The sequence below is a fragment of the Paroedura picta genome, chromosome 6, assembly GCF_049243985.1.
Source record: "Paroedura picta isolate Pp20150507F chromosome 6, Ppicta_v3.0, whole genome shotgun sequence".
NCBI lineage: Eukaryota > Metazoa > Chordata > Lepidosauria > Squamata > Gekkonidae > Paroedura > Paroedura picta.
This window is the reverse complement of record NC_135374.1, coordinates 37584540-37609955: the sequence shown is the minus strand read 5'-3', so window position 1 is coordinate 37609955 and position 25416 is coordinate 37584540. Positions and strand designations below refer to the sequence as shown.

General features: G+C 43.3%; 1 protein-coding gene across 1 annotated transcript in view; it reads left to right on the top strand.

Moving 5' to 3' along the window:
- MORC1 (MORC family CW-type zinc finger 1) overlaps positions 1-21684 on the top strand; it is a 54043-nt gene extending 32359 nt beyond the window's left edge. Inside the window, exons 18-27 of the mRNA XM_077342158.1 lie at positions 290-355; positions 4029-4268; positions 9768-9860; positions 12657-12732; positions 13852-13957; positions 15450-15596; positions 15902-15992; positions 16597-16647; positions 18445-18627; positions 21422-21684. Of these exons, the coding sequence (XP_077198273.1) occupies positions 290-355; positions 4029-4268; positions 9768-9860; positions 12657-12732; positions 13852-13957; positions 15450-15596; positions 15902-15992; positions 16597-16647; positions 18445-18627; positions 21422-21499 (1131 nt within the window). The 3' untranslated portion in view covers positions 21500-21684. The remainder of the gene's footprint in view (positions 1-289; positions 356-4028; positions 4269-9767; positions 9861-12656; positions 12733-13851; positions 13958-15449; positions 15597-15901; positions 15993-16596; positions 16648-18444; positions 18628-21421) is intronic.
- Positions 21685-25416: the final 3732 nt, after the last annotated feature.

Sequence of the window (25416 nt, the reverse complement as noted above, 5' to 3'; positions counted from 1 at the left end):
AAAATACCTGGAGGCTTTGGGGCTGGAAGTAGACAAGATTTTTGGTGGGCAAGATACCAAGATTTTACTTTTCTTTAACAAGAAATAACAAAAGATAGCATTCAGATCTTTTGCAGGCAGTTTGAAGAGATACCAGTTGAACAAGGTATTGCCTGTTGCCTTACATTCATGAACCACCCAAAAGCATTAACATTTCAGTTTCCCTCATTTGTTTTCATTACAATTACTATGAGATCATCCTTCAGCTGATAAACCAGAGGTTAACTAAGGAACCTCCTTTTTCTTGCAGAAATTTTACTTGGTCCAACCACATACAGTTGTCCAGCAAACAGAAGACAGACGGAGTGCTAAGGATGTGAGTACATAGACTGAAGTTTCATGCACACTTACTTGGGAATAAGTCTCACAGAAACAACTGGAACTTGCTGGATGGGATAGCTGTTGTAGTTTTAGGTATTTTTATGATACTTCGATGGTTAAATCCGAAGGTTTTCAGCATAGGACTGCCAAACGCCAAGTAGGGCCAGGAAATCTCCCTGGATTACACCCCAGACAGCAAGGGTCTATTCCCCTGGAGAAAATGGCAGCTTTGCATGGTGGACTTTAGCATTATGCTCCCCTGAGGTCCTTCCTGTCTCCAAGCTCCACCTCCCTCAGGCTAAACCCCCAAAACACCAGGAATTTTCCCTCCCAAAGTTGGCAACCCAAATGCAGATGAGGTCTCCATTCAAGAAAGGGCTCTTTGACACAATCACTAGAATCCTATGGGGGGAAATGAAACCCATAAATGTTTTAAGAGCTTGCAGAACCTCATGTTCAAGCAGAAGTGTGACAGTGTGGGTTAGTGGTCATATTCTTTGCACAATTGATGCCAGTTTGGTGTAGTGGTTAGGAGTGCGGACTTCTAATCTGGCATGCCGGGTTCGATTGTGCGCTCCCCCACATGCAGCCAGCTGGGTGACCTTGGGCTCGCCACGGCACTGATCAGACTGTTCTGACCGGGCAGTGATATCAGGGCTCTCTCAGCCTCACCCACCCCACAGGGTGTCTGTTGTGGGGAGAGGAATGGGAAGGCGACTGTAAGCTGCTTTGAGCCTCCTTTCGGGTAGAGAAAAGTGGCATATAAGAACCAACTCTTCTTCTTCTTCTATACTGGGAAGGGAGAATGATCAGTAGAGAACCACTCAATGTTAGTGTTCAAAATGGGCACTGGAGGTCAGATTTTAAACATTTATCACTCAGCTTTGATCTAGAATGAAATTTGTAATGTTGCGCAACTCACTATAGCTTTGTCTAATTTACCACTTAGGGGGTCTTTACAGATATTTATTTACTTCATTTACAACCCACCTTTCTCCCCAAAGTGGACTCAAATGTGGCTTATATTGTTTTCCTTGCCTTCCATTTTATCTGTTCCCCTGGAGGGTCTGTTCCCCTGGAGAAAATGGCAGCTTTGCAGGGTGGACTTTAGCATTATGCTCCCCTGAGGTCCTTCCTGTCTCCAAGCGCCACCTCCCTCAGGCTATACCCCCAAAACACCAGGAATTTTCCCTCCCAAAGTTGGCAACCCAAATGCAGATGAGGTCTCCATTCAAGAAAGGGCTCTTTGACATAATCACTAGAATCCTATAGGGGAAAATGAAACCCATAAATGTTTTAAGAGCTTACAGAACCTCATATGCAAGCAGAAGTGTGACAATGTGGGTTAGTGGTCATATTCTTTGCACAATTGGTGCCAGTTTGGTGTAGTGGTTAGGAGTGCGGACTTCTAATCTGGCATGCTGGGTTTGATTCTGCACTCCCCCACATGCAGCCAGCTGGGTGACCTTGGGCTAATATGTCAGACAGACCCAGGGAGTTATTTTACCCTATAAAATATAGCATCCTGCTCTATAGAGTGTGTGCACACTCTTGGATTTGTACATCATACCCACACTTCTTTTCATGAAATGCTGGTGGTTTTGCTGCTAACTCCAGACCTTTTCTTTGGAGACTGGTATATATTGCATTTCCTAAAATTGCTATTTTGCCATTCCTTCCTGATTTCCTTTTAGCTAGCTTTGTATGTGTTTTCAGTGTGTTTGGATGTGTGCTCATGGATCCAGGCCTCCTGTTGACCAAATAGGTTGCAGCGTTTTGGCCAGTTTGGTGTAGTGGTTAGGAGTGCAGACTTCTAATCTGGCATGCCGGGTTCTATTCTGCACTCCCCCCATATGCAGCCAGCTGGGTGACCTTGGGCTCACCATGGCACTGATAAAACTGTTCTGACCAAGCAGTGATATCTGGGCTCTCTCAGCCTCACCCATCTTACAGGATGTCTGTTGTGGGGAGAGGAAAGGGAAGGCAACTGTAAGCCGCTTTGAGCCTCCTTCGGGTAGGGAAAAGCGGCATATAAGAACCAACTCTTCTTCTTCTTCTTCTTCTTCTTCTTCTTCTTCTTCTTCTTCTATACTGGGAAGGGAGAATGATCAGTAGAGAACCACTCAATGTTAGCGTTCAAAATGGACATTTGAGATCAGATTTTAAACATTTATCACTCAGCTTTGATCTAGAATGAAATTTGTAATGTTGCGCTTCTTCTTCCTCCTCTTCTTCTTTTTCTTCTTCTGCCAAAGAGACGGATCCAAATCCTTTTGCATTACTGAAACTCACTAACTATTCTAATTATTAATATGCAAAGAACTATATAGTAATTACTTGTGAATTAGATCTCTGCCTCCCTCTTACACAGAATGCAAAATTGTTTGGCAAGCCAACTAGGGTTGGGCATTCTGACCCAAAGCAGCTGCCTCAGCACCAGATCAGTTCGGGGTAGCCCGAACTGCCTCCCCTCCCCCCCCCCCCGGCTGGAAAAGCCAGAGCCGGAGCAACCTGCTTCGGTGCCAAGGCAGCTGAAGTAGAGGATTTACCTGCCGCTGTCCAGCCCAGCTCGCTGCTGTGTGCCTGTGCAGTGTGCCACCAATGCTCTGGCTTCCGCTGCCTGGCCTGGCCCTCCCTGCTGTGCTGGCCCAGTGTACCCCCGATGCACCGTGCTGGTGCAGATGCCTCCCCTAACCCCACCCTCCCAGGGCACGCTGAAGCAGCATGCTGCCTTTCTCCTTTGGTGCCTCAGCTGAGGTGAAGCAGTCCAAGGTGGCTTCGGCCAAGGCTGTCTCAGTCCAAGGTGGCTTCAGCTTAAGCCAGAGCGGTCTGGGTCAGGAGCGCTCCGCTCATCCCTAAAGCCAACTGTTACTTAGCAAATTTTAATCCCTGAGGGCTAGTTCTGTGATTTACAATGAAATCAATTGACTTCAGTGGACTTCAAGAGGTGTGACTCTGCTTAGACTTGAGCAAGGCTGTTAAGGACAAGACGTTTTGGAGGACATTAATTCCTAGGGTCGTCTTAAGTTGAAAGCAGCTTGGTGGCACTTAAAACACACACAAAACTCTGTCTTGGGATGGGACTCTTGCTGACCTCGTAGACATGCAATGTATGATGGGTGATATGCATGAGTGAATGGACAGAACAGAAGATATTTTCAAGCTAATATTTTTGTAGGCTTTTAGAGTCTGACAATGGGTTCTGACCTGTCTAATATAATTAAGCAACATGCACTCCACACAGTCTGCACATTTGTTTCTTTTTTAATGATATGGTGATCTTGATTCCAGGTGTGTTGTGTGAGCCTTAGTACTAATAGAGGGTTGTGGGGAAGTCTAAAAAGAATACTTCGTTGTCCTCATAGAACAGAATGTATATCAAGAACAGAATGTGACAGTTCTGATCTAATCTTCTCCCCTTGCCAAGTGTTGAGTGCTCACCAAACCTGAACTGGCCTGAATGGCGGCGACTCAGCACAATAAATAATTTGACAACCTTTGGCTGCTGAGATTATTTCTAGAAACCTCAGTGGCTTTGGCCTTGTCCTTGAGCAAATCACCGTTTATATCTCTCATGAATCAAACTACTAGGCAGGTCCAGGTATAGAAATATCTCAGAGGGACAATTCTATCAAAGCTCCCAAAGTGATGCTGATTTCTCTTTCAAGAAAAATACAACCACCGAGAAGACAGCATGCCAGAGGAAGGCTTTTTGCGAAGATCCATCTCCAGCCTGCAGTCGTTTGATTAAGAACAGTGCAAATAAAAGACCAGTACAAAAATTGAGCCTTCAAAAGCAGCCACCTGCAAAGCAAAAGATTTTCTCTCAGAAGAAATGGCACCCTCATCAGGAAGAAAAACATTGCCTTTCAAAGCCAGAGGATAGAAAGGATCACAATACTTCAATGGTATAGTATAGCCGTATTACAGAGTGTGCCAAAAATATTGTGTAAACCTTACAGTACTTGGTGAGTTTAATAATTCTTGCCTTAATTTACGGCATACATATTTGAGCACTCTGCTGAAATTTGTTTAATATGTTGCTTGAACTGATGTACCTACCTGCAGTGAAAGTTGATTTTTATTGTGGCAGAGCAATCTCTATAAGGTAAAGTGATAAATCGCTTGTAGGGGTGGGAAATGTGATTTGACTTTAAGATGGAGTAAAAACTGGATTTTGTGACTAGAATAATTCATAGAATGGGCTCAGATGAAAAAAGGATGATAGTCATAAAGAGTGCTGTTAGGTGTGCTTCTGAGCAGGTTCACACATGCAGGGCTGTTTCTTAAGGACTGCAGTCATTCAAGAACGACGTGCATGTGTGAATGGACATAATCTAGTAGCTAGATCTTTCCTACTAGTGCCATTATACAATATTTTAGTTACCATTTATCACAGCCTCGAGCCCTCTGATTTATCAGAATAATTCCACTTGTAGGCCTCCATACAGCAGCTACTTTTCTCACATAGCCTTATGCTTTTAGTACCCTTCTTCAGTACTGTCTGTATGTCAATGGCTAAATTATGGGATTTGTTTATGTGAAGTCCAGTCCATTGGTCTAACCTACCAGCATGGGTAAAAATGGTGCTTCATTGGCTACATTAAGGAAAGGGTGTAAAACAATTATTTTTTCAGTGGGCATTCGGTGGACGCTAAACTTTTAAAGCTATGCTGTGTACTAATTCTGTATTGGATTTATCTTGTTGGACATTGCAGTGTGTATGTGCGTCCTGCAGTTTCTGTTAGCCACCTTGAGTTTGCTAAGATAAGGGGGGGAATATAAATAAATAAAATCAAGTGTAAGTGTAAATTAAGTACAAAGAGTAGAGTGGTACCATCCTAATGGGCTTAGAAGGATATAAAAAACTACAAAATCTTTGTAATGCCTTTTCTTGGGCCAATCAAATTAATACAGAACATTGTGTAAGCTTTTATGTCCACTAGGACCCTTCATCAGTCCGAATGTTACAAAATTTTAAAACATAGAAGCATCTCTTAGGCCAGGGCATAAAAATCTGCCCTTGCCAGCTGTATCTTGCTGTGCAAAGTAATAGACTTTCAAGCCCCATTCCCTCAGGGTCCAGAAGCTCAGAAAATCTCTCTAGCTGTTCCAAGTCTCTGCCCAGTGTGGATACACCTTCCTGTTACTGCCAGCAGTTGTACCAGTTTCTTTCTGGGTAGTACTTGCTCCCAGAAGCAAATCAGCAACAAGCAGGCTCAGTTTTTTGCACTTGGAGCTTTTCTAAATATCTAGCAAGAATTGGCAAAACAATAGCTATTTATTTTCTGTTATGAGTACCAGAAACTTGGGCCATCATTGAGGCAAAGTGAAACATTTTGAACTCCTGTTGTTTTCAATAGAAGATACTTGACAATATGCTCATACTCAGTGAGACTTAAAAGGGCTGAACTGAACTATCCCTGTGTTTCTTGTTACATTGTGCAGACAGATTTGATCCTGTATCAGTTTTTATTTGATTTATTATTTATTTATTACCCAGCACTCCCTGACAGCTCATGGCGGGTTGCGTACATTTGCATAAAAACCCCATAAAACCCCGATGAAAACTCCAGACATAAAATCACAAGCATTAATCAAATCGAGAAAAGAAGCGGAAAAACAAAAACCCTCGCTATTCTTAGTACCCCCAATAATAACTCATAGCGGTGTGGGATATTTCATATCTAAACACCGCCCACGGCGCCACGGGCACCGCGGACTAAATAAAGCGCTAAGGGGTTATGGGGCGGGATGTGTCCGTGATGAGGAAGGGTCCGGATTGGACCCTTCCTCTGCACAGACAATCGGAGGGACCAATCAGCAGGCGCTTTGCGCCTGCCGATTGGTCCCTCTGATTCCCAGCCCCAGCAACTGCAAGCCGCGCAGTTGTTCCCTGCCTCTCGCCGCATCAGGCCGCTGCCAGACGGAGCCCCCGGCAGTCGCGCGGAGCGCGGCTGCCGGAGCCTCCCTGCTGCTGCTGCTGCCGCTGCCGCCGCCGCAAAGAGCCGACACCACAGGAAGCCGCCACAGAGAGCCGTCGCCGTGGGACACGCCAAAGTGTGAGTTGCTAGCGCCCGCTGTATCCCTCATACAGCGGGCTATATTTCAAGTTTATCATATTTCCCATTTTGTGCAATTGTAACAATAAAGCTACATAGCCATTTAGCTGCATATAGCTGATGAACCCAGAGAAAGGGAAATTAGCTTTAAAAAGGATTCCAGAAATGAATCCTGTAGTCTGGGTATACTAGGGTAGATCTCAGTAGGGATACCTGAAAATAAGACTATGAAGTAAGAGAGAGTGATTATAAACATAATCAAATAGCTTTTATATCTTTTCCCTATTAATAAAACAGTAAGGGGTGTTGGGGTGGGCTCAGTCCGTGATGGTGGGGGGCAACAATTGGCCTCTTGGCCCCAGACTGACAAGCGGAGGGGCCAATCGGAACGTGCTTTGCGCCTTCCAATTGGCCTCTCACCAGGACAGACCAAAATTCCATTCACCCAGCCCAGTCTGGCTGCCAGTCTGCTCCTGACCACCGCAGGGAGAGGAGGTCAGTAGGGCTGCCAAGGGGGGTGAGAACAGAGGCTTGGACAGGCTGCGCCAGCCCTTTTCACCCCAAGGCTGTCCTAACTGTCATGTTCAACTGCAAATTGCCTCAGAACCCTGATAAAGCTGGCAGGAGGCTGGAGAGTGCACTCCCTCCCCCCCCCCCCTTCAGGCCTGCTGTGAAGGAGCCTCTGACAGGCCCTGACTGAGTTGTAAGGTGTAAGGTGAGTTGTAATTCCAGGAGCTCTCCAGGCCCCACCTGGAGGTTGGCTACCCCTGAGTTGGAAATATTCCTGGAGCTTTGGAAGTGGGACTTCAAAATTCTACAACGCCTCAGAGTTCAGCCTTCAAAGGAGCCATTTTTGCCTGCAGTTGGGAGGGAGTGGTACAGGGGTGTCCCTCCTGGCCTACGGATTATGGCCAGCCCTTACCAGCAACTGTTTGTATTCTGGGACTCAGACAGGCAGACCAGCATCGGTCCTGTGAGTCTGGAAAGTGTGGGAAGATCTAAATAAATATTTACAGTCTGAAACTGTAAATAGAGAACAAGTAAATGTCTGGAGACACATGGTAACTGAATGACTTTTGGGCCTCACAAATAACCTTGGCCTGGCAAATTAAAAAACAGTATAAAAAACCTGACTAAGGTCAAGACTGCTGTGCACAGCGAGTCCTCCTCTTAGGGTTGCCAGCATCCCTGTGAGGCTCGCTGTGAGGCTCGCTACCCCAAGAATTGGAAAATGCTTTGAGACCTGCTGGGTCACTGCGGCCCATTCCCAGTTCTCTCAGACCTCTCACAACCCCACATACCTCACAGGTTGACTGTTGTGGAGAGAGGAATGGAAAAGGTTTCGTAAACTGCTTTGAGACTCCTTTGGGTAGTAAGCAATATGGTACAAAAATCTGTTCTTCTAAGGAGCAACAATGAAAGAAGCATGTGAGCATATAACATTTTATCAACAGTGAAAAAATGGAAAAGAAGGAACAGGGTGGACACCTGTGTATTGTGACTACCCACAATAGGGCAGAGGGGCATTTCGGTGTCTGTGGCCTAATTCAGTGGTCCCCAATCTTTTTATCACCGGGGACCACTCAACGCTTGACAATTTTACTGAGGCCCGGTGGGAGGGTGTAGTTTACTCCTCTACTCCCAACCACTGCCCTAATACTCTCTGATCACTATGGTAATGTTTTAACATCCCTTTAAAATAAGATACAGACACGCCACAACAATGAACATAAGGAACATTTTATTTTCATGGAAATTTTAACTCATGACAATGACAAATCAATGGGAACCCTGAGCTTGTTTCTCTGCAACAAGATAGTCCCATCTGAGAGTGATGGGAGACAATGACACCCGAAGTGTGTTGTAAAGGGTCGGGGGGGGGGGGATGAAGTAAAGGGCTGGGGGGGGGAGAAGGCGTCCTTTGCGGCCCACCTCCAATTAGTCAACGGACTACATGTGGTCCGCGGCCCACAGGTTGGGGATCGCTAGCCTAATTCACACAAGAAGGGAAATGACGCAGAACTGGGAAGAATTGGTTGCCATGTAATCTTCCCCTAAGAAGAGTCTCCAGTCTGATTTTTCCCTTCACATATCTGAGGACATGGCTCTGGAAAGCTCATCTGTAACCACTATGCCAGAATTCCCAAATGTCAGTCCTCTCCCACACTCAACGAACATTCCACACCACAGGTTCTTGACACCCATATCTCCATACCCATGCCCTCATTTGCCACCATGCCACCACAACCTCCCACACAACACACATTCAACTCCATGCCCTTACAGACTGGACAACTCCTCCCCTTCCACTTCCCACTGCCAAGCTCTAGTGCCCGTTGTATTCTTGGATACAATGGGCTTCGCCCCTAGTTGTATAGAAAAGAAAAGAAAAAAGTAAAGCACCTGCACTAAGAACCTGAGAGAGATTCCCTAAACATGCACACACAAACAATAGAGTGCACTTTATAAACGTGAGATGGATGGAAACTGGGACATTTCAGAGAAGCAACATGCAAACTTAAATCCAAGGTCTGAGGTCTGACCAAGTCTAGGGCTGGATGCAGTGGAGGTCCAAGGAGCAGAGCATCAAGGAGGAAAAGGGGAGCCTGCAAAACAGTTGCAGGAGTATCCAGGTAGTGGGAGAAGAATTGGTTTCCTCTCCCCACAACAGACACACTGAGATAGTTAGAGCTGAGAGAGTTCTGGCAGAGCTGTCTGTCTTGTTACTTGCCCAAGGTCATCCAGCTGGCAACACGCGAAGAAATGGGGAAACAAACCTGATTCTCCAGATTAGAGGGCACCACTCTTAACCATTACACCACACTGGCTTTCTTTCCACCAACTGGGAATAGTCTTACCTGGGAACCTAGTTTCCAGGAACTTGATTGGTCCAAGATATGGAGCTTGAATTTTACTGGGTAGTTTGTAGGTAACTGCTCTCAAAATCTGGAGGGAAGATTTCTAGGGAAAGACTGTAGTGGTGTGATTGTTGGATGGTTTTAGCATATTGACAAAGATGACAGATGGTTTTTAATGTCCTCTTTGTGTAGTGGTTAACGATGTCTAATCTGGCAAGCCAGGTTTGTTTCCCTGCGCCTTCACATAAAGCCAGTTGAGTGACATTGGGTTAGTCACAGTCCTGTAAGAGCTGTTCTCACAGAGCAGTCTATCTGCCATTATCAGTAGGATTTTCACAATTGCTTCTATGAGAACACAGTCTGTTGTCAATAATTAAACTGCTATATTATTCAACCAAGGCCATTCTTGCGCGTGCTGTTATCAAATAGATCTACCATTGATGCTGAGTGTAGATTAATTACTGTAATTGTTCAAATTCTAATGCAGGTACTACCTCTTGAAGTAAAAGATGAAAAACCTTTGAATAAAGAGGCTGAGGTCATCAAAATTGAAACAGATAGTGAGCCAGAAGTAACATGTGTAAGAAACAATTTGTTATCTCTTTATGTGAACATGCCCTGTTGGTGGTAGGATTTTGAGGCACAAAGTGACATTAGCAGATTCATGTGTTTAAACCCAGATCTGCTCTGTCAACATACTAAGCAAGGAATAGATGTCTAGTGGTTGAGCTCCTTGAAGCATCTCCAGTTGATACACTTTTCTCTCAACCAAGCTCCAAAACTGAAAATAATCCTGTCTGGGAGAGAAAAAAATATTAGGGCAAGGACTATAACTGGAGGAGACGACTTCTGCAGTTAAAATTGAACTCACCCTTTCCTCTATTTTGTGAATGACTTGAGTAGATCTGGATTTAAACAAACAAATCTGCATCGTCTATAGTTGAAGCTGCAGTGTGTACTGAAATCCACATGAAATCCTGCACACTTTTGTGATATCTGGTACTTTGACGATATTCTTGTACAGTTGGAGACAATTTTTTTGAAAAGAAAAGGCATTTGCGTGTCTTTAATACATTGTTACAAGAAATTAATTGCAAAAATGTTGTGTAAAATGACTTCAGGTTTCTAATACTCTGCTAGCTTCTTTTAGAGCCCTGCTCTCCTTAATTACCTGCAGCTCATCTACTCTGCCATGTTGATTTGTCAAAATTCTACTGTGCTGCTACCAAAGTACAAAAAGGCAGCGAACGGTATATTATTCAGATATAATTAGCACATGTCTAGAAAGGGTTCACTGTTCTAAGTTAATTATGTTCCCTCCACTTACTGTAAATAGCAGGTGGCTGATCCAAGACAAAAAGGAATGCCAGCAAGTGAGATTGCACTAACATATGTCAGATGTTACATTTTACGACTACTCTGGGAGGAGGCTGTGGTGATAACAAGTAACATAATGAGAAAAATCAGCGAGGAAGCAAAGGAAAAGGCTCCCAGAAAGTAATTCAAACAAACACCTGAGACTCATATGAGATTAGTTTAGGCCATTGAGGGCAATAACCAGAGATTAAAATCAATGTTGCTGCAGCTTCAAAGCGACAATTTGAAATGAAAACGGGATAGGAAATCTTTTGCTGGCTTCTGTTACATAACCCAGCCCAGAAAATGGCCATGTTATTTGAGCAAAGAGTGGAATTGGTTACAGATTAGGAGGAGGTATCAAGAGTAAAGCTCGCTATAACTTTTCTGATTGATGCCTTTGGAGGAATGTAAAAGATGCTTTTCCTTTACCCACATAAAGCTGTGTGACATAGCAGCCTTTTCTTTCTTGGTCCCATAGAGTAAACTGCAGTTGTCCTGGTAACAGATGATGTTTCCCAAGAGAGCATCCTTAGGAAAAGGAAGGGCGGGGGCTAGAGGAATTAGCTTGGAAGAATGTCTATAAGGTGTTCAAGGGTTTTTTTTTAAGCCATTGAGCAGCAAGAACGGGATCAAGAACTTGATTTAACTCAAAATACAAATATATTTGGCTTGATATACAGGAAGGACATATTCTAGTATACTATTAGCATTAATATCTCTGAATTATAGTGACTTTGGTTTGAAGCCAAGTTTTCCGTTATCAGCAAGATACCTCCCCCCCCCCTCCAACCGCTCTGCCAGGCCACTTTGCTGACTTGAGCCTCCTGCAGATCCACCCTGCAAATGGGAAGATCAACAGCTGCCTGTACATAAGCATTCTGTACATGTTGTGGCCCTTACTTCACGCCTGATAAGGCTAGGAAGATTTCCTGTCTCCTGGTGTTCTGCAAACTGTGCAAAGCTGAACTACTCAGGAGGGCATTTTTATGCAGGCAATAGAGCTACACTGTAAGAGAATGGTTCAGATAGATGCTTTAATCAAGGGACAGGGATTATAGACTACACTAGATGTACTGCTTATATCTGTTGCTGTATATATGATCTTGCTATGTAATTTCTTTATTGTATAACTTGTCATGTTAATATTTCACTTTGTTCCTGCTCAGTTTCAGATTTCTGCTCGGTTTCAGATTTCTTCAGTCCTAATGCTGTTACATTTGTTTATTAGATGTTCACAGTATTGATTTACACTGTGTACTCTACTTGAAATCTCAGTGAGAAAGGCAAACTATAAATAACATAAAGATGTACTGTAAGAGGCACAAGGCACTAGCTAAAAAGTCTAGACCTTTGCCACCGTTGCTCCTGGCTGTAGTCAGCTACTTGAGCTGGGTCAGGTTGCCCTGCCTCTTCCTGTTCCCACACTGGGGAGCACTGGGCCCGGTGCACCTCAATCACCTTGGATTTGTGCTCCGTCATGGGAGCCAAGGCAGTACTACACTGCGGGATGGCATGGGCCTGTTTTTCCTTTTAAATTAAAATGTGGTATTGCGGTCCACTGCAATCCTGCATTTTTAAAAATAAAGATGTGCAGTGCCACGGAGCCGCCTGGGGCATTTTTTGTCCCTTTGGGGACACCTCAGTCAGGGGAGGAGGCAGGTCAGCATGGCCCAACTCTTCCCTTGCTGCACAGGCCTGCCCCAACATAGCCCCCGTGGCCTTCCAGGGCAAAAACGGGAACACAGATATATTTGTGTTCCCTTATCGCAAAGGAGGGCCTAAGTTGGGCCACGCCTGGGACGGCCCTCGCCCGGTATCGACATCAAGTGGAACTGGGAATTTGCCCACCACCAGACAAGCAGTAACACAGCGCAAATTCCCAGCAGAAATAAATAGTCCTGGGGAGATTACTCGGAGACCAACTAGGCAAGCTCAAGCAATGCCAGATTGTGCGTATATCCAGTTCTTTTTTTTAAAGCATAATGCCCTTTTTAAAACATGAAAATTTATATTGTAGATTATAATATCTGACAGTGAAAGTGAAGATGTGTCAAAGTGTGAAGAGTGTAAAGACTTTGCTTTCATGCACAAAGGTAAAATAGCCCCATCTTTAAGTTAGAAAATGGTGCTTGCATTTATGTATCCGAACCAGGATCTTCACTTGTTTATTGCTCTAGAATTGGAACTGGATACAGAGACTTATAAGATATGTAACCGAAACGCCTGATGCATCTGTGTTACTTTCAATGTTTACTTTGTTCATGTTACATTGCAGAACAGAAAATAATGGGTTATGCCCCCAAGTAAGATGATCAGCAGTGGTGATAGGAGAGGAAGAGAAGAGCAGTTGTTAGCATTAGCCAGTACTGTTTGTTTTTATATTTTCATGTGTTACCAATGAGATTTAACAATCACTGGTTTAATAACTTCATGGTTCATATAGGTCTATACACTGAACTTAGACCACTCCCCCATAGTGGTTGTAAAAGAGAGGGGACCTTATCATTCACTATTTGCCGCTCATTAGCAATAGCCTGATTGTTCATTGTGTATCTGAAACAGCTGAAAATGACCATCTAAAATTGGCAATCTCAAGCAGATCTACTCTGAAGTAAAGTGGATTGAATTCAGTAGGACATACTCCCAGGTCAGAATTGTAGCCTTTGTCAAGTAGAGATTTGGACCAGGCAGCGTGATATGTTTTCATCAATGTTTCAGCAATGCCTAGAGCTAGTAATCCAAGCAATGGATAAGCACAAAGTAACAGAGCTTAATCCACATTTCCCATATCCCATATCTTCCTTCAAGGAACTTCCTTCAAGAAACAAGAGCCAGCTTGGTGTAGTGGTTAGGATTGCAGACTTCTAATCTGGTGAGCTAGGCTTGATTCCCCGTCCCTCCCCCACACGCAGCTAGCTGGGTGACCTTGGGCTCGCCACAGCACTGATAAAGCTGTTCTGACCGAGCAGGAATATCAGGGCTCTCTCAGCCTCACCTACTTCACAGGGTGTCTGCTGTGGGGAGAGGAAAGGGAAAGCCGCTTTGAGACTCCTTCTGACAGAGAAAAGTGGCATATAAGAACCAACTCTTCTTCTTCTTTAGCATAAATTACAGGGAGCTCCTAGATGTGTCTGCAATCCATACTAGCACATCCAGTTAAATGCTAAAATGTGTAACTTTGTATATTGTTTTTTCTTAAATGTTTATCTCAGATGAAGAAAACCAGGCGCTGTATGATAGAAAGACAGATGTGCATCTTAACCGAACAGCTTGTTCAACTCCTGAGAAAAAAGCTTTGTGCCGAAAGGATTCCACAAGGTGAGTGTGCTGGAATTCTCAACAAGCAGCCTTTTTTGTTCCACAGCATTTCCAATGGATAAAACATCACAGCAGGTCTTAAGGACAAAGAAATGGGGTTGAACTATGTAGTCAACGATATTGATGTTTTTAATTGACTCAATCCAGTACATTGAAATTAGTTTGCTTAGCCCTGAACACAAAGTAATTGAAATTAGTTAGACTGAGCACTAGTGGGCAGTATTTATTCCTCTGGACAAGGATGAAAACATTTTGAAGGATAAGGTATGACATCTCTAAACAATGGAGGGGGGATAGTAAACTTACTAAATCAGAAAGACTTTTCATGTGATACACAGACCCACAAATATATACCGGAGCCCGTTATATCGGATTATGTTCACATTTTCACTCAGTGAATTTTTGTGGAATGACAAAAGTTAGAACTCAGTTCAAGGGTGTTGGAAGCAAGCTGAATTGAGCATGCTCAATTCATTTGTTGAGGTGCTTTCTCCATGGGCATTATGAGAAGATGTGAACACACAAGATTACATGAATCTGCCTCATACAGAATCAGACCATTAGCCCATCAAAGTCAGTATTGTTTACTCAGAAAGGGAGCAGCTCTCCAGATGGAGGTCTTTCACATTACCTGCTGCCTGGCCCTTTCACCTAGAAATGCCGGGGATTGAACCTATGAACTTCTGTGTGCCAAACAGATGAGCATGTACTGAACCACGGCCCCTCCATGAACTCTCACGTCCTTTTGCTATCACTACAAAAAAATTGCATATGCACTGATGACTTTTAGAATCCCTATGGTTGAGGTTGTTCTAGGAGGAAGATCCGGTGGGTCTAGGAGGAAGATCCGGTGGGTTGTTCTAGGAGGAAGATCCTTAGGAAGTATGCCACCCTTTGACCTCCTGGGTGTTAATTGCTGACATAGCCCTCTGCTGCCTGGTGGTAGATGTCCCGTTATGGGAAAAGACTGTTTGTCCCCCACGCTGGGGTTTTCTACTATTCTATTTTGTTTTAATGGGGCTTTATTGTTGTGGAAATTGTATGTTGTAGCCCACCACAAAGCTGGCATGCCAAGAGTGGCAGGTAAGAAATATAATAAATAATAATCCTTCCCCATCAGAAAACCCCAAAAATGAGGCAAAGAACTTGCATTTACTTGTATCATACAGTGAGGTATGAAGTGGCTGAAGTTGCTGAAAGAACACCAATTAGAATACAGTGACATTAATCAGTACTGAAGTTTTAATCTTCCTGTGACTGATTATAGATCCATCATGGTATAGTCAATGTAAAGATTTAGCTCTGTGAAATGGTAACAGAGTCCCGAGGCATGCGCTTTTGTCTCCCCATGGGATACCCACAATGAGTGTCTTCCATAACTGATCATGGAGTAAAGCCTTTCAGGTCACTGTTTGTAACCTGGTTATAAATTGATCCATGTTTGCTTTGGGTATAACATTTGAAATTTGATCTTTGTGGTATGTTATTACAGTGGTTCAATGGAAGAATCTAAAAAAGATGGCAAGAAGCAAGCACTTGTTAGAATGCAGGACTCGGCTGTTGCAGTGTCACACAGACAGAAGCCTTCCCAGAGAAGTCTTGAAAACAAAATGATTGAAACATTAACAAATCATATAAAGTAAGTATTCCTAAACACGGGGAAAAAATTGATGTCCTTGCTCCCTGACAAAGAACCTCCTGGGATTTCTTTTTCTAGCTTGGGAAATGTATTCTTAGACTTGTTCTTTAAACTTGGCAATTATGTATTATTGTATTACGTGCTTAGCTGCTTTTAAAATTTATTTTACATTATTTTATTAGATCATGGACAGACAGCTTCAGACAGTATTTCTGCCACTTACCACTCTGCGCCACAAGAGGCTCTTATGATAGGCATATATAGGCATATATGGTTGGATAATAATGTTTTTTGTTGTATTCTAGAGAGTTCCTGCTGTATTTTTTACCTAAAAGTTCTTTTTCAAGAGAATACCTTACTTCTATGTCCACTGAGGATATTTTCTCTATGTTCAAGGTAAGTGGGTAGGAGATGGGTAGGAGAAGGACTCCTGACTCCCTGCAGTGCCATTCCCTTTGGTCTGAGGGGAGATTAGTTGCCCCATTGTAGAGCTGCATGTAGTTTGGCTCTTATTTTTCTCTTTCACGCTCAGATTCTTAGCATTAGGACTTCTGATTCCAGAACCAAATTTTTTGTTCACATATAACTACAGAATATACACAGGCTCTGTATATTAATCTGTATATTATATCAACAGTCATTTAAATGCAAGAACTTGGGTAAAATGTCAGTTGCAACCCTAAATATCTGTTTGTTAGTACAAATGGTTGCAATTCCGGAGTAATGGATATTATTCAGTATTCTAAGCAGCAAATTCTATTTGCTGGTGTTATAAGTCTTAGGCCAAAGTTGTTGGCCCTCTGAAGTCAGTTTGATTAAACATTTAAGTCTGTATCCTCCAGTAAATTATGGAAAATCCTGTTTAAAAACTTGCATTTCTTGCATGGCATTTTCTTTGCTATTTGAATTTGGCCTCATATCTCAGCTTTTCTATTTAGTGCTTTCTTACTGTAACAAGAGTCTGCTAATTCAGTTTTCTAAATCTATGCCTTTTTTTTAGCTGAAAGGACATTCTGGGCCGAATGAGAACATACCATTAGAAATCCATCAGGTAAAAGATATTTTATATAGCTAATTAATATTCTGAACTGGTTTCTTATCAGATTTCTAGTTGTCATTATAATGGAAACGTAGAGATGGACACTCCATAAGGAGTTGATGCCTTAACTTATACATAATAAACAGAATAGCCATGCAGATTTCCTCAGTTCTGTGTTGTCACTGTCGTTGTTACTACTCCTTGCACATGAGAATTTGGAGAGTTGAGAATGGATTCCACACATTACAAATCCTATTTTCCTCAAAAGTATAAAAGCATAGTAGTGCTGTTCCCACCATACACATGCACACCTTTTTATCTTCTTTAAATTCTCTGACCCTTCTAATTGCTCCATTGTGAAAATTTCTTGTAGCCATGTAACTAACATAATTTGTTGATGCAAAAACTGTTTCTCCTCATGTGCTTTGGTCCTGAGCAGACAGCATGGATTGTGTGTGTGTGTGGGGGGGGGGGGGAGGCATAGAACTTCCATCAAATCTGATTCAAAGCATCATCTCCCAACAAACAAGGATTTCATAGCATCTAGTTTGGTCCCCAGATTCTGACAGTATGAGTCCCAGTCCAGTAAATAATTATAGTAACACAGAACCCTATGCTCAAGTAACAAATGTGGCCCAGAAGGTTTTCATAAATACATACTATTGATTTGAATGGAACATAGGCAGACGTGCTTTACTTTGTTGCTTCTATTCCTTCACAGTTCAGAAGTCATCTAATAAGACTTTGAAACTGGTAATAATGAAAAGATTTAGGACTAACATGTGGAAAGTATTTATCCACAATGCATTTAGTTAATTTAGTTCCTTCCAGCACAACTTGTGACTCAGCAAACCAAATGTTAACCCACTTGCCATCATTTATGGTGTTCTGCCAGATGCTCAACAAACTTATGGGACTGCAAAAGGAAGGGGAAGTGACAGGCTCTTTAAAGGCTATAATAAGTGGCTGGTGAACTACATTTGGCATGGTAGATAGGAATTTGTGCATGCCCAGGTTAGAGACAACTTATCTAGAGGCTGTGAAGATAGTTAAAAGCTTAGATGCCTTTTTTTAAGACCAGTTTTCGGTAGATCTGTCAGTAGTTGCTATGAGAGCTAATAACTGAACTTTCATGTGCAAAATAATTATTTTCCATCTTCTGATTATTGGGAGATAGGAGCTTAACAGCTGGACACAGCAATAATAACTGTGTTTGGAATGGATATATCGACCTTAGGTCTGATCCAGAAGGGCAATTCTTGTGTACCTAGGAAGAGTTTATAGTTATCTACTGCCTGTTGACAGCTGAACTTGGATAGATTCCTTGGCTGTTTTCTGCACAGTTGAAGGGCATCACAGAAATTCCCAAATAATAGGAACCTACCTTATCTCAGCTCAGACCAATGGTCCATCAAGCCTAATATTAACTACTCAGGCAGGCAGGAGCTTTCATACAGAGGCTTTTCCACCCCATGCTGTGAGATTTTAATGGGAGACCTCAGGAATTGAACCAAGACATGCTACATGCAATACTTATTCTTTAATGCTGCAGTGCCCAGGTAACCCTATACAAGAGTGTTTAATTGGTCCCAACTTGAAGCAGATTGTTAAAAAAAAAATCTATCCACTTTTTACCTTAGATATTTTTAATCTTTCTATACATTTATATTATCTCCAAAAGGGGGTCTGTTGCACAGAAGTGTTGAAAAACACTTTTAAAAATATAAATAGCAATGTTTTTGTTTAAGGAAGAAAAAAACCTGAATAGCAGAATATAAAATGTCAAGAGGGTTTCTGTGTGTGTTTCAGTATTTTTTGCAATATAAAAGACAACGTTCCAAAGAAATCCAGCCTACAAACAAACATGGCCCTGAAATTATGCATACCATTGAAACTAAGATTGATCTGTGTGAGGCACAGATAAAGACTGTACAAGAAAGACTTAACCATCTTCGGGAAAAGATGGCACAACTTCTGCTGAAAATTCATCCAGTAAGTGTTGCTGTTATATTCAAACTAGCAAGAAAGCCCATTGCAGTCAGGAATGCAATGGGCGCTAGGACCCAGGGGACACTGGGAGGTGCAAATCTCTCTCCCCCCCCCCACCCCGTCTCTCCTGTGCAATTAGGGCTCGTTTTTAGGAAGGAAGCAGGGCTGGTCAGCAGCTTGGGGCAGCTCTCTCTGTGTCTCTAGCTGCCTCCCTCTCAGCAGGAGCAATAGGAAGGAATGAGGGCTCGTGTTCGGGCTGGCAGGGCTCTGTGTGTCTCTCTCTGTGTCTGGCGTGGCTGAGGGAGGGAGGGTGGGAGCTGTAGGGACAGGGCCAACCAGGGTGCAGCCAGTGTTGCTGGCTGCACCCTGATTGGCCCTATTCCAACTTGCACGTCTCAACATGTTCCACCCCCAGGCTGTTTCACAAATATATAGAGGAACCATGGATAAGGATTTTAGATCAGTGGTCCCCAACCTTTCTGAGGCTGGGGACCGGCAGGGCATCGGGCCGTGCCTGCGCGGACCACACCCGCGGGCCATGCCCGCGCGGGCCACACCCGCGCATCGGACTGCGCCCGCGGGCCATGCCCGTGCAGGCCACACCCGTGCAGGCCACGCCCGTGCATCGGGCTGCGCCCGCGGGCCGCACCCGCGCAATGTGCGGCCCGGCCCTGATTCCCTCTCCCCGCCCTCCCGCAGTAAGAAGCTTCCCGGGCCGCAAGCTTGTGGCCTGGGAAGTTTTTTACTGCGGGGGGGCGGGGAGAGGGAGCTGCGGCCTGGCGCCATGGCCTTCGCGGCCCGACACCGGGCTGCAGCCCGCAGGTTGGGGACCACTGTTTTAGATGGCATTTCCAGTGCTTAGTCTGTATGGTTTGCTTTAGCAGCTGCACTGGCTCCCAGTTGAATTCTGGATAAGGTTTATGGTATTGGTACTTACTTTAAAGCCATCTGCAGTCTGGGTCTAGCATATTTGAGGGATCGTCTCTATGTCTGTGTTTCCCAAAGACTGTGCCACTCTGCTAACACCAACTAGTTAATGGTCCCTGGCCCCAAGAAAATACGACTGACCTCAACCAGGGCCTGGACAATTTTAGTCCTGGTGGAATCCTGGAAGACATCCAGATCCTGATGGAGCAGGTGCAGTTCTACAGGGCCTACAAGACAGAGCTCTTCTGCCAGGTGTTTGGTTGGGGCCAGTGATCCTTAAGACAATCCTATAAAGACAACTTGTTTGGGAAGAGACCTAGAGTACAGAATGATTTAGAAATAATAACCATATTGCTATTGCTGCCAGTAATGTGCTATTTAAATTGGTTTTTAAACGTTAAAAATTGTTTTTAACATATTTTTCTGTGATTAATTGTAATGCTGTGCACCACCCTGAGCTGTCTTGCCAGGAAGACAGTATGAAAATCTAATAAATAAATTATGCTCATTTCCAATACAAAGTTCAATACAAAATTGAGCACAAAGTGGCTTTGCTTATGCATTTGAGTCATGGCCTCCTCTTTCCTCATCTAGGCCCATTATGCATGGGGGGAATAGCGCACATTCGGGGTGGAATGGCGGCGACTAAAATCACGGATAACACACGGTGCCAGCTGCAACCGGCCGCAGATTTGGTGCATGCCGCCGAAAAAGCCGCGTTATCAAAACACAGAAGAAAGCGCAGCTTCCGGGTGACCGGGGCGCAACCAGAAGCAGCGCCGGGGTCGCCGCATGCATAATCGGTTACTCTGAGTTTTGCCGCCATTGCGTCCCATCCCACGCATAAGCGGTTTGCTTCGCTTCTTCCCCCTCCGCGTTTTCAATGTGACCTGAAATTGCCATTTCGGCAGCTGTGCATAATGGGCCCTAGTGGTGACTGGGTCTCTCTGTCTCTCTCCCACTATGCATTCCAGCCTTCTCTTCATTCTGCTGTTCCTCCTTAGACAATTGGGGCTCCTTGGTCCTAGCATGCAATTCAAGGGTTTCTAGCACTGAGTTGGGAAATACTTGGAGATTTGGGAGGCGGAGCCTGAGGAGGGCGGGTTTGGGGAGATAAGGGACTTCAGTTGGGTATATTGCCTCCCTAAGTGGCCCTTTTGTCTAAGTGAACAGATCTTTGTCACTTGTAATAGTGGAAGATCTCCAGATAGCATCTGGAGATTGGGTGGGTGGTTGCTGCTTGGAATGCACTGCTGCCAACTGCATTTGCCATAGTATGAGGGGATTTTTTATTTGTTTAGGTCAGCCTTTCTCAACCTTTTTACCATTAAGAAACCCCTTAAACAGGAAGCAGAGCGATGTCCATCCAGGCCCCACCCCCTCCAGGTACATCATTGGTCATATATGGTCATATTACCCAATAAATGCAGAGGAATGCTACCCATGTCTAGTAGTCACCCTCTACTCAGACTTGCTTCCCTTTATACAACAGCCCTTTATACAACACAAGTGATAACCACCTTCATACCATGGGAGCATTAACACAGAGAATTCTCGGGCTAGCAAACCTGTGTACTTGAATAGGAAACTCTGAACAGAATATGTCAGCGTCAGATTTGTTACCTTCCATTTTCCATATACATTAACTGATGCTACTACCCATTTGTTCTTGAGATGAATATCCTTTCAGAGACTAAAATTAGATTCTCATCTGTGCCTTGTGCCCTACCTGATTGAAGTGACTGGCATTTCTGCTTTCTCTGTTATCTTCCATACAGCTTTCATTAACTCAGCAAGGATCTTGCTAAAAAGATACTGGTCAGCTGTAGTCATTAAACTCTTGTAATTGTAATGCCTCATTCTGTTTCAGCATTTTATGAATGACCTGGACGACATTGATGGGTACCTGGAAAAAATTCGGAATGAAGAATGCCTAACATTTGTGTGATTACTGGCAATGCCACTGAATTAAGCAACACAGATTGCTGGAATCAGGGCTATTTACAGGTTTTTGTGGGCCTTGGGGGAAATACTAGGACCCCTTTCTCTTTTGTTATAGTTTCTTTCTCCTCTTACCATACCTGTTGCAAATGGTCAATGGCCTGCAGTATCTTGAGTTCCTCCCCCCCCCCCCCCCCCGCCAATAAAGGTTTGTTCTTTCTTTTCTGGTTCTCGGACTTGTATTTTTTTGGAGTTGTTGATCCATAGTGAGAATAGTATTTAGAATCCTTTGTGTTGCTGAGAGTAATATGCTTTCATATATGCAGAACAAAATCAGAGTCCAGACTAACACGGCTACCCATTTGAATCTATCCATATGTGCAGAGTTATTTTTGGATAAAATGGAAGGCAAGGAAAACAATATAAGCCACATTTGAGTCCACTTTGGGGAGAAAGGTGGGTTGTAAATGAAGTAAATAAATATCTGTAAAGACCCCCTAAGTGGTAAAATAGACAAAGTTATAGTGACTTGCGCAACATTACAAATTTCATTCTAGATCAAAGCTGAGTGATAAATGTTTAAAATCTGACCTCCAGTGCCCATTTTGAACACTAACATTGAGTGGTTCTCTACTGATCATTCTCCCTTCCCAGTATAGAAGAAGAAGAAGAGTTGGTTCTTATATGCCGCTTTTCTCTACCCGAAGGAGGCTCAAAGCGGCTTACAGTCACCTTCCCATTCCTCTCCCCACAACAGACACCCTGTGGAGTGGGTGAGGCTGAGAGAGCCCAGATATCACTGCCCGGTCAGAACAGTTTTATCAGTGCCATGGCGAGCCCAAGGTCACCCAGCTGGCTGCATGTGGGGGAGTGCAGAATCGAACCTGGCATGCCAGATTAGAAGTCCGCACTCCTAACCACTACACCAAACTGGCTGTCTGTAGGCAGACCTGTGCAAAGGCTGTCAATTACTGCATAGAATAGTATTTTGGTATGACATGGAGAAGACTGGGGTTGCATGTTGTTTGGTTTACATTAGCAATGAAAAAATTTGATCTAGATGATGTTAGTTCATTAGAAATAGCAGCAAACAGAAGCAACATAAAAAGGACAAATTCAGCTTGCTTTTGAATTTTATTTTTAAAATTACTTATTCAGGATTTCAGCAATGGCTTGTAATTAAAAATGTCCCCCAAATGTACTCTCAGGCTTTGCTAATCCCAAACAGTACAATGTGTCTGACAATGTTAGTCTTTTTATAGGTAAATCTTGGAGCTTCACCAAATGTGTTGCTCTAAACTAAAAAAAAAACACAAATTTCTTTTTACATTGGACTTCGCAAATTGTATGTGTGTGCAAAAGTCAGGAGGGTATATAGAAATGGGCTGAGGGTTCCATCCCAAGGATTTCAAGACGCCAAAACTGGACTGTAGCCATGTTCCTGAGAGTAGAAGGCAGTCATTCCTGAAGATAATTCCACTAGTTGCCAAAGGAAACAACTGCAAAACCCTGAAAAAGTGTGAACCCCTCCCCCTCCAGGCTTGCAGCCAAATCTGAAACTAAAATAAATAAATACATGAGAGATTAATCTTGTCCTCCAAAAAACCAAAAGCGTCTGAGCAAGTGGAGACAATACTCTTGCCTCCTCCACCTCTCTTACTGGGCCTGGGGTGGGGAGCCTCAGAGAACCAGATTGGGCTCACCACAGAGCAGAGATGATGGAGGGAGTGCCTGAGGTGCAGGAAAGGGGCAAGAAATAGTGATGGGGTAAAACGCTAATGACTGGGGAAGGCACTGGCAAGGCCACCCTGTATTGAGGCTGCCAAGAAAACGCTAGAGGGCGGCACCCCAAGGGTCAGGCATGACTCGGTGCTTGCACAAGGGATACCTTTACCTTTAGACAAGGGAAGGGAAGGATAGGGTTGGGAGGCAGGATAAGAAATAGTGATGTCTGATGTGGGAGCCAGAGAGAAAATGCTGGGGTGGGGGTCAGAAAAAAGTGATGGAGTAGGGGGGAAGTGATGGGTCGTGGCAGAAACAAATAGTGATGGTTGTGGACAGAGTAAAAGAAATAGTGATAGGGAGGGAGCAGATGAGGTGAAGTTAGAAAAAGGTGATGAGGTGAAGTTAGAAAAAGAGTGCTAGAGGGGCATAAAAGGATGGATGAGGGGACAGAAAGAAAAACAGTGAATGCATCAGAGAGACAGAAAGTGATGATTCAGGGTCAGAGAGAAAGTGTCAGGCATGGGAGTCAGGGAGCGAGAAGGGCTGGCAGGAGAGAAAGTGAGAGACAGAGAAGTAGCCAAAGGGAAGAAATGGTAAGAATAATGCGATGACTGCTCCTGCAAGTGTCTCCTGGGCTCCCTCTTGTTTTAATAAATATTCTGATAAGTTCACACTGCATAAGAAGAGTTTTACTGCTTTCCAAATACTTTGAACATGGATGGATGCCAGTGATTAGTGCTGTCTGACATTGCTGTTGGCCACTGAAAAAACTGCTTTGTTGTGAGTTTCTTTATATGTGCTTCTATAACAAACCATCCTGCTCTCTTTATCAAATCTGTGCACTTTGTTTTCTCAATCAGATCCTTTTGAAAAGTCTAGGTTGGACTACCTCCAAGGATAATCTAGAACAAATAAAAAAAAAGTCACACAAAAGATAACTGGTCTATTACCTCTGCTGGTAAAATGAATGCATTCCATGTTGTCAAAGTTTAGATTCACAAATAGGAGCTGAGCATCAGGCTGCTTAAAATAATAAAATAGTTTTATGAAGAAGAAACAATCTTTGTGCAGAAGAAGGAGAGGGATTCCGAATTGCCTAACTGTTGTCTGCAGTCATTTTGTCTGTTGTGGAGGGAATCAGGGAGGAAGTGTGCTCAAAGTCTCAAACTGAACCAATCAGGACACAGAGATTATTTGCAAAATATCAGGAAGTTCCTCATCTAAATATGCTAACAACATCATCTTGGATGCCCCCTGTAGGGCATTCCCCATATTCTGTTCAATCATGCATACTACAGATCTTGCATATTCCAACAATCGAGGCATCATGTGGCTTTCTCCTGGCTGAGGAAAGAGTGCCACCCACTGCTAAAAATGTTTGGTATACCAACTAATCTGAAGTTAATTTTACCAGCTCTCTTGCTGTATGTATGTATTTTTGTGTGTGCGTTTAGCATATCTGTGTAGTGATTTCTTTGTCTGGCAACTTGGAATTTGAATGATAGTTGTTATAAGCAAGGATATTCCTTTCTGGGCAAGAAAGGCATTGGGAGGGGGGAAAAAAGCAAAAGAATCCTTGGAATGTGGTGTATTATAAGTGATCAGTAGGTCAGCAGGTAATATAAAACACTCTGGAAATTCACCAGTGTGGTAGACAGGTTTGCTGATGTAAATTTAAATCAGTGGCATGGCTACAATAACTTAATCCAGAAGCTAATAAGAATGTTAATCAAGTCTTTCACAGCTTTGACAGGAGTAAGGTGGGAACTGTTTTGTTTGTGCTATAAATAAATACTATATTGTATTCTACCTTATAATTGAACACAATGTCTAGAAAATAATAAACTGGGTTTCTTTTAAATAAAATGTTGTGCCTGAAAGCTGTATTCCTATTTTTTGGGATCATGTTACATTTTTTTTTCTAATTTCATAAACTATTAACTACTTATTTCATTTGCTAGAGAATGCACAAGGTTTCTGATATTGAATACAAAACTGTTGTTGAGGGCCTTTTTGTGAAAATATTTCAGTGCTATTGATTAATGTTATCATTTTTGGATAAATAAGGAGTTGTGCAATATTCAATGTGCACAGTAGGCTACTTGTTGAATCTTGCACATCCACACCACAACCCTGTGCATTCAGCCAATGTTCTTCCCCCATTTTTTAAAAAAGCGAATTACTGGCCTAGGAGAAGAG